General features: G+C 43.2%; 1 protein-coding gene across 1 annotated transcript in view; it reads right to left on the bottom strand.

The window, feature by feature from the left end:
• Nucleotides 1–920: 920 nt before the first annotated feature.
• The window catches only part of arhgap33 (Rho GTPase activating protein 33), a gene marked incomplete at its 3' end in the record, with an annotated part of 143,872 nt that continues 134,649 nt past the window's right edge, over nucleotides 921–10,143 (bottom strand). The window contains exon 29 of the mRNA XM_084336594.1: nucleotides 921–2,294. Coding sequence (XP_084192720.1) covers nucleotides 921–2,294 — 1,374 coding nt within the window. The remainder of the gene's footprint in view (nucleotides 2,295–10,143) is intronic.

Genomic DNA, 10,143 nt, shown 5'->3' with positions numbered 1-10,143 from the left:
ATCCGTTTCGTACATGTTGACTGCAAGCAAGTCATTGATAAGCGACAGGCGTATTAGACACATAGCCCTAATTTAAGATATAGTTTATGCGTTCGCAAATGTGCTCGTCCTCTCATTGATTAGAGTGGTGGCACTCAAGCGCTAAATCATGCGCCCCCTGCTGGCACTCAAAGTGTTAAGGGGATCTACTGAAAGGGTTTAGGTGGTCTACTGACAGGGTTTAGGTGATCTACTGACCAGGGTTTAGGTGGTCTACTGACAGGGTTTAGGTAGTCTACTGACCAGGGTTTAGGTGATCTACTGACAGGGTTTAGGTGATCTACTGACAGGGTTTAGGTGATCTACTGACAGGGTTTAGGTGATCTACTCACAGGGTTTAGATGATCTACTGACAGGGTTTAGGTGATCTACTGACAGGGGCCTTAGTTCTATTGCCCCATGACTCCATCTATCAGCAGCTGCTGATATGCATTTAACAGATCTACAGGATTTCTACAGGTTTCTAAGCCTGTAGCTCCTTGTCTGGCAGTGACTGTCTCTAGACCTGTAGCTCTATGTTTAGACCCTGAGGTCCCTCACTAGGCCTGTGGAATATGGAAGTAGCTTCTAGTCTAGCTGAGCAGTGCTGTATCTCACTAAGGGATGAGGCTGTTCTATAGCAGTGCTGTGTCTCACTAAGGGATGAGGCTGTTCTATAGCAGTGCTGTGTCTCACTAAGGGATGAGGCTGTTCTATAGCAGTGCTGTGTCTCACTAAGGGATGACGCTTTGTGGGATTTGTGCTTAATATCAGGACTATTTATAACTAACTAACTACAGACAGAAAATCAACCATTTTAATCAAAGTTTTCCATCTTGAAGAATGGACACCTGTCCCCTTCTCTGTCTGTCTTGAAGAAAGACAGTTTGTTTCCTTGGTACCTAGCAGTAGGAGCGGGTCTGGCTCCAGCTGGCCCCTGGCAGGCTGCCCTGTCTCACCAGACCTCTTTGGCCCTGAAGAGGAGGCCCCTCCGGAGCCTGCTCCCTCCTGGGCGGGTAGAAGCCGCTGGGAGCCCCCAGGGAGAGGTTGGCTAGGGAGGCGGAGGGGGAGGGGGCAGGGTGAGGGTGCGAGGGGTAGGAGGAGCGCTGAGGAGGGTAGGGCGGGGGGGAGCGGTGGAAGCGCAGGAGCTGGTCACCTGACGGCAGAACGTCAAACGCCTGGCGGTAGAAATGACCTCCCCCCGAGGAGGAGCGCCTCAGGACCTCCCCGCGCTGGAAGGAGGAGCGGTGCGAGGAAGAGGAGGGTGGAGGGGGCTGGGGGAGTGTGGAGGGGGAGGCATAGGGGTTTGGGGGGTGGATGTGAGGGGAGGAGGAAGAGGAGGAGGAGGAGGAGTGTGTGGTGGGGTCCTCCTCTAACATCCTCTCCATCAGCAGAGCTGCGATGTCCTGACCCGACAGACCGTCCACCTCCTCTCCTAACCCTAACCCTCCATGGGGGTGGGAGGGGCTGTGGGAGGGGGCCGGCTGGGGTTCTGTGGTGGGAGGGGTTGGGCTAGGAGGGGAGGGGAGATCCCCCTGCTCTTCAGGAGGGGTGAGGAGGAGAGGAGAGAGAGGGGAGGAGTCGAGGGGTGGGTCCAGGTCACTGGTGGCCCATCCCCGCGAGGAGGAGGAGGTGGTGAAGGGGTAGTTGACGTAGATGGGCTCTGATTGGTTCTTACTGGGCTGCCTGTCATGGCACTGCGAGGCCTGGGGCTGGTTGGTTTGAGGCAGAGTGTATGTGTTAGTGTGTGCGTTAGTGTCGTCAGGCTGTGAGCGGTAACACACTCTGCCGTTCTCAAAGTAGGGGTGAAGCGGGGCAGGGTGTGAGGATTGGGCGGAGTCTGAGGAACGGGCGGGGCCTCCTTTGAGCGGGGGCGGGGGAAAGGGATAGGAGGAGGGGTTCGGGGGGACAAGGGGGGAGAAGGAGGAGGAGGGGAGGGGATGCATCTCGCTGCGAGCTGTCAGTCTCACCGCCGAGCAGGGGTGCCTCTGAGGGTGGGGCCTGTTGTCATGGGAACGCATAGAGTGGGTGGCGGCCCAGGCTCTAGTCGCCTCCGATGACCAAAGCTGGCCCTCCCGCCCGCACGCCCCACCCTGGTAACCCTGGTAAACGCGGGCGTCGGGGTGGGGGCAGGGTGCGGGCCGGAGGTTTCCCTCCAGATCCAGCCTCATGTTGAGGTAGGAGTGTCGGGCGTAGCTGGGAGGACCGTCTGGCTCTGGAGCGCCGATCTCATAGTAGAAGTTCTCCATCCTGTCCCCCCTCTCCTCCTCCTCAGCCTGGAGACGACAACACACACCTCAGACTGATATACAGGTGTACTCACATATACTGTAAATACAGTTAGCTAGTTACATATGAATATGATTTTTAATACAGTTAGCTAGTTACATAGGAATATTATTTTTAATACAGTTAGCTAGTTACATAGTAATATAATTGTTAATAGTTAGATAGTTACATAGTAATATTATTTTTAATACAGTTAGCTAGTTACTACATAGTAATATTTTTAATACAATTAGCTAGTTACATAATACTATTATTTTTAATACAGTTAGCTAGTTATATAGTAATATAATTGTTAATAGTTAGCTAGTTACATAGTAATATTATTTTTAATACAGTTGGCTAGTTACATAGTAATATTATTTTTAATACAGTTAGCTAGTTACATAGTAATATAATTTTGAATACAGTTAGCTAGTTACATAGTAATATTATTTTTAATACAGTTAGCTAGTTACATAGTAATATAATTTTTAATACAGTTAGCTAGTTACATAGTAATATTATTTTTAATACAGTTAGCTAGTTACATAGTAATTTCCATCAAAGTATCAACATTGAGGGTAAGTACACACACAAGGGCTACATCACAAAGCCTCACCTCGACTCTCTGGCAACACCTTACAAGATGCAAATGCCTGAATGAACCTCGTATTGTAGTTCAAATACCTATGCATAAAAAAGAAATCCCAGCAAATCTCTTATTTAAATCAATATTCTCCTGTGAGAAAAGTCTTATGTTTAGAGGTTAATTATTAAAGGTCCCATGTCTTATAAATTGCCTTTTCCAGTGTTTAGCATTGTTTTCTAGCAATGTGGGGTTGTATCAATGGGGTCTGTGTCTCTAATTCTCATTTTGGCTCATCAGTCCAGTCTCGAGTTCACGAGATCCTCCCTCACTGAACTAAGCCATTCTGATTTGACTGTTTTGCTGACGTGAGTAAGGCACTGGTTGTAGTCACTGCCCACAATCAACAATTCACTCAACAACAGAGCGAGTGGAAATACTGACAGTTCCTCAAACGGGTTGACGTGGCGCGGGTGCCGACAGAGAGAGCAGAGAACGTGCGAGCGAGAGAGAGATAGAGAGGGAGAGAGAGAGAGAGAGAGAGAGAGAGACAGAGACAGAGACAGAGACAGAGAGAGAGAGAGAGAGAGAGAGAGAGAGAGAGAGAGAGAGAGAGAGAGAGAGAGAGAGACACGGAGCACCCCACACACACTCCCGACCGTGCGCGGGGGGAAACACACACACGCAGTCGGGAGCACTCGCATATAACTGTCAACCTGCTGCAAAATATCATTGCGCACGCCCGTATTCTGATCCGTGCAATAATATTCACAGGGGTATATATTGTCATGTGAAACAAGTTACCAATGCATTGTCCCGTGGGATTATGCCCCCCGCCCCTCTGCGAAATTAATTAGTATCCCCCTCAATCTCTCTATGTCTCTCTCTGTCTGCCAGTGCAGACTGTGGGTGACTGTCACTCAAAGCGCTTTGCGAGTATGGGCGGAGCCCAGCCCAAAACAGCTTGAAATCTTAAAGTGGAAAAATGCTGCTTTAGAGTACTTGATTAGAAATACAAAACAATGAATTAAAAAAATTATTATAATTACAAATGTGTTCCATAGACTCACAGGAATTGTGTAACATTGCCCAAATAGTGAAAGGAATAGCAAAACATGGGACTTTTAACATTTTGGTTGCCGAAAACTAGGCCTGTCACGATAACACATTTTGCTGGGCGATTAATTGTCCCAGAAATTATTGCGATAAGTGATATTACTGCGGTTTTGAGAGATAATTTTTTTTGAGAAATGTATTTCCCAAAAGTTTTCAATGAAACTTTTAATATTTTTTTACTAATATAATAATAGCATAATAATGCAAGGAAACCGTTTCAAAGTGCAATAAACCTTTATTTAACATTTTAAATATCCTAAATAAAAAAATGCTCAGTTTGATTGTTTATTATAAAACAAACTGAAACTGGAAACAAGCCCTCTGTCTGTTTTTTTGTGTCATCCTTTTAACATGTACATGTATTATTAATGTACCTTGCGGTACCATGTACAAAATGTTAATAAAGTATGAGGAAAAAACTGTGGAAACGTAATAAATAAAAGGCAGTGAAACAATAATCAAATAAACACCAAAATATATACTATCTCTATTGGAATGGAGACTTCAGCACAGGATAAACTAGGGATGGGCAAAAATAATCCAGATCGATTGATCACATGATGTACTCGAGGCGCCTCGCCGAGGTGTTTTAAACGTCAGTGAAGGTAAATTATTTTGCGACAATGACCGAGTATAGCTATACATTATCCCGCTTATTACATGGCTAACTTACTAACTTGTCCCCGTGTCCAGTCCTTTGACTAGCCCCACCCGTTCATTTTAAACAATGATGCATGTAATTGTATTAACGTTATTGTGTGTTGTAGCTATGCTATACATTGTATTCCGTTTGTTAGCTATTTAGCTAATGTTGATAGCATTGAATAGCATCAACGCTAGATCTTTAATCTTTATTTAGCAGTCCAGTTTCTCCGGGCAGTAGCGAGTAACTACTTGGGTCTAAAAATATCTACACTACAAAGAACGCTACTTGGTTAAAAGGAGCAACGCTATTGAGAAATGTAGTTAAGCTATGTAGCGTTGCTACTGCCCCACGGAGCTCCTGTGCTGTACACTGTAGTAACGCCAGCGGCCCCCCACACGGAGAGTGACTGACAAGAGGTACTGGTTCCGCCTTATTAAAACAAACACGCAAATAGCAATTAATCGCGCCCGTCAAAATCATTGCATTCATTTAAATTATTGGCGATAAATTGATTAACCATTTGCATGTTCTTTTTAATGTTGCAGGTATCTAGGGACATCTATGGATCCCAGGGAATGTATTCCCAGTGTCAGAAATATTGTGTCTGTTACTATGCTTGAGTAAATTGTAATGATCCAAAGGAGAATATAAATTATTCTATTATTAAATGTTTCCATCTTTGACTAACATTGACCAGACTGAGCTCATTCAGCACCTTCTTGAGATCAAGTGTACAAAAAAATCTAAGCAAATGAATAAAGGGCAGATGATTTACAGGTTTTTTTGTAGATATAGTACTGAATTCTGCCATCCGGACTAGGGCTGGGCAATTAATCGGAAAAAAAACCGCGATCTCGATTCATAGACCTATGCAATCTCATTTCTAAATTATGAAGATTTTTTTTATTAACAATTCTTTTCCTTTTTCTTTTTTTTCTTCTTTTTTTTCTTACTTAAAGGGGAACTATTTTACTATTTCTTTCACTATTTGAGCAATTTTACACAATTCCTGTGAGTCTATGGAACACATCTGTAAGTTTCTTTTTTTCATTGTTTTGTATTCCTAATCAAGTACTCAAAAACAGCATTTTTCTAACTCAAGATTTTAAGCCGTTTAGAGGCTGGGCTCCGCCCATACTCGGAATGCGATTTGAGTGACAGACCCCCACCTGTAGCTCCGCCCATACTACTCTACTAACGTCAAAGTGAACCTACAGAAAAAATATGCCGCGCACACACTCACACACAAACACACACAGAGACGGCTCCCTCCCCCGATAGCCCCCACCCGTGCTCTTCTCTCTCTGTCTCTCTCCGTCATCATCAGCGTGGCTTTAGCTAGCTAGCCGCTAATGTTAGTTTACCATGTAAATGAATGACTAGTCTAGAATGCAAAGCACTTTCACTTTTCACTGCACATAGAAACAGCAGGAGCATTTCGGGAGCAGCACATGTCCTGCGTGTTTTGCTCATACTATTTACGTTAGGCTAACGTTAGGCTAACTCTCTGCAGTTCCTTCCTTGCGGTCTGTGGCAACAAACAGAGGGGGCGGGCGTTATTATGCAGATCCTATTAATATAAGTCCACATAGATAGGAAATAATGCTAAACACTGGAAAAGGCCATTTATAAGATAGTTCCCCTTTAACTTTTTTTTAAATGATGACGATTCTGACTTGAGTTATTTTGTATGTTACAAGAGACTTTTAAGACTTTTAACACTTCCGGCGCCAACAGCAGAGGGCGCTGTGGCCCTTCAGCGCCAGTGCTTTATCCAATGTAGGATAGGACTTATTTGCGAGTGCTTAAAATATATCAAATATAATAGCAATAGATCTAAATAACACGGTGATCGTCAATGAGTTGCTTCCAGTCAACATGCACAACATACATTTCCGTTTTTATACCGTGATGAATATCAATATATTTCTAGAGCATTCTGTCTCATCTCAATAAACTCCAGCAAATCGAGCTTCAATGTATTTAGTTAGAAATCGTGCCATTTGTCACTTGATTTATGAATCGGTTTCAAATAAAAGCTAGATTATCGATATTATATGTGTCCTCATGCACGAACAGAAGCGGGGTCTGAAAAATCGCTTCTCCGTACTTTGGTCGGCACGAACCTCACACACGCGCGCGCGCACGCTCCGATGGCGGTGAAAGGAATTTTCTGATTAACCCAAGATTCGTAACATAAAGTCCTTACCTCACATCTGATGTCCTGCAAAAAGATGAATCCAATTCCTGATTGCCATTCCAAATATTGATCGTGTTTATTGATCCAACGTTATATATCCAAAACACATAATCCACGCTGCTCTGAGTGTCCCCAGTCAATGTGTTATAACGATACTGCATGCCCGAGAAGGAAAACCTGGACCGTACTTCTTAGATTGATGCACAGCCCCAGCCAGAGGGATTCCAATGATGTGCAATACCATCCGGGAGACAATAGGCGGCGGTATTTGCCCTTTGCGAGCTCAGACCCATTCCCAATGATAACGTCAGGCTGGATGGATGAAAAATGAATGGATATAGCGAATAAAATAAATATCGATTAAAACCCGAGATTTTTCGGGTTTGGCGCCCAGTGCATGGCGATTTAACCCGGACTATCTCGGGTTTGGCCTACAAAGGGTTAAGAGTGCAATAAATTATTTTATTGAAAAAATAAGAATTGTGTGAGAGAATCGTGATCTCAATTCTTAGAGTGAAAAATCGTGATTCACAATTTTTAGCAAGAATCGCCGCCATGCGTTGAGCGCCATACCCGAGTATACTCCGGTTTTGATCCTTTGATATTTTTCCTTTGATCCCTGTTCTATACTCTCAGCCGGAGCTCCCTAGGTCTCCCTGGCTCATCTGCCTACGCTGGAATTGCAATGAACCTATAGAGGAGAGAGAACCTATAGATGAGAGAGAACCTATAGATGAGAGAGAGAACCTATAGATGAGAGAGAGAACCTATAGATGAGAGAGAGAACCTATAGAGGAGAGAGAACCTATAGAGGAGAGAGAGAACCTATAGAGGAGAGAGAGAACCTATAGAGGAGAGAGAACCTATAGATGAGAGAACCTATAGATGAGAGAGAACCTATAGAGGAGAGAGAACCTATAGATGAGAGAGAGAACCTATAGATGAGAGAGAACCTATAGAGGAGAGAGAGAACCTATAGATGAGAGAGAGAACCTATAGATGAGAGAGAACCTATAGAGGAGAGAGAGAACCTATAGAGGAGAGAGAACCTATAGATGAGAGAGAACCTATAGAGGAGAGAGAACCTATAGAGGAGAGAGAACCTATAGATGAGAGAGAACCTATAGAGGAGAGAGAGAACCTATAGATGAGAGAGAGAACCTATAGATGAGAGAGAACCTATAGAGGAGAGAGAGAACCTATAGAGGAGAGAGAACCTATAGATGAGAGAGAACCTATAGAGGAGAGAGAACCTATAGAGGAGAGAGAACCTATAGAGGAGAGAGAGAACCTATAGAGGAGAGAGAGAACCTATAGATGAGAGAGAACCTATAGAGGAGAGAGAACCTATAGATGAGAGAGAGAACCTATAGATGAGAGAGAACCTATAGAGGAGAGAGAACCTATAGATGAGAGAGAGAACCTATAGATGAGAGAGAGAACCTATAGATGAGAGAGAACCTATAGCCGGACTTCGGGGTAATTCCCTCTGTAAGGTGGTGACAGCAAACACTCAGTTCTCTCAAGGACTGGGCATTAATTTCCGTTTGCAGCTCTCTATTCTTAATGTTATTGACGTTACACGTAAATTAAGTGCTGCCTCTCTCTACCGTCCCCACTACACTCGGGACTACATTAACGTTTCCCTACTCTCACTTTGTTAACGTTATTTTAGCTATTATGATCTGTAATGTCAACTGGATAACGTTAGCTTTGTTTGCAAACGTTTGTTAACGTTCGCTATCTATAACGTTAGCTATAGGCTAGCTATCTATAACGTTAGTGTGGTCCCGAGTGTAGCGGGGACGGTAGAGCGAGGCAGCACTTAGTTTCCCCTAATGATGAACAATGATGACACAAGTTGTGATATTTACTTAGCTATGTATGTGCATTAAAATTCACTGACGTTAAAATAGTGTTATAATAACGTTAAATGTTCGCTCAAATAACGTTAGTTTTATATCCCACAACGCATCACAGGCAACACCCTAATCTACTTTTATCACATTTCAGAGCGTTGAGGGACAAATGGATAGATTATCAAACATGTTTAAAATAGTTTCGGGACTCCTACGACCTTAGAATCTATTTCTAATCACGATCACGGGTAAACTCGCATGTCTTAATAATAAAAAATATATATACAGGTATATAAAAGAATAAGAATAATAATTAAAAAAAATTACTTTTCTTAAATTTTTTTGAATAGAAGTGCGGTACCACAGCATCCCACGGTGATTAGCCACACACACAACCGCGGTGAGAAAATGTCATACTCGACAGCCCTAGCCATCACTTGAGCGCCAAACCCGAGAAAATTGGGTTTTGGTCGTTATTTCTTTTATTCGCTATTTCCATTCATAATCCATTGAGGGAGCCTGATGTTATCATTGGGAATGGGTCTGAGATCGCAAACGTCCAATACCGCCGCCTGCAGCCTTGTGGCCGGTATTGCACATCCTTGGAAACTCTCCAGCTTGGCCTGTATGTCAATGTAAAAAGTCTGTCCGGGTTTTCCTAGTCAGGCATGGCGAGCGGTTATAACACATGGATTGAGGATAATCAAGCACCCCCGATTCATGATCGAAGCATAGAACCCCCCCCCCCCTTTCATGAAACATAGTACCGATAATATAGCGTTGATTTCAGATTGATTGTTGATCCAGGCGAGGAATGCCACGGTTTCTAGTGAAATGCACTAAACGCTGCATAGCGGCATTTCCTGGGATTACACAGAATTACTCTAAAACTATACTCATATTCACCATGGTCTAAAACGGTAATGTATGGATGAATCTTTTTTTTTTTTTCACAAATTGAACGATAGATACTCAATGTCAAATGGGCAATAGTTTTATATCCATAGCTATGATATTTAATATAGTTTTAGCCCTGCAAACACCGGCATGTATCCCCATTCATTAAAGCGCTGGCCTTCTTACCACACTGTAAACAGCGACCTCTAGGCGCTGATTGAGTTAATGTGTCTGTCATCTTCTCAAGACAGCGGTTCCAAGGTTGAAGGACATGTAGGCAGAGGAGTGGATGTAAATCCTAGTGAGGCGTTTTGCTCCATTCATGGCAGGAATGAAATACAGCCTAATAACACATTGATAGTACAGAGCTGACGTTACCCAGATGGTCAGCTTTGCCACTCTCATGGGTGTAGCCATCTCTCAGAATGTTCTTCTAGTTATACTAATTATTATTGTCATTGTTATTATTATCGTTTTTATTATATATATTTATATATTATTATAATAATTATTGTCATTGTTATTATTATCATTATAGTCAATGTTGTACTTA

The sequence above is a fragment of the Notolepis coatsorum genome (genome assembly GCF_963971535.1).
Source record: "Notolepis coatsorum genome assembly, chromosome: 19".
NCBI lineage: Eukaryota > Metazoa > Chordata > Actinopteri > Aulopiformes > Paralepididae > Notolepis > Notolepis coatsorum.
Note: the sequence above shows the minus strand (reverse complement) of the source record. Positions and strands in the feature narration are given on the sequence as shown.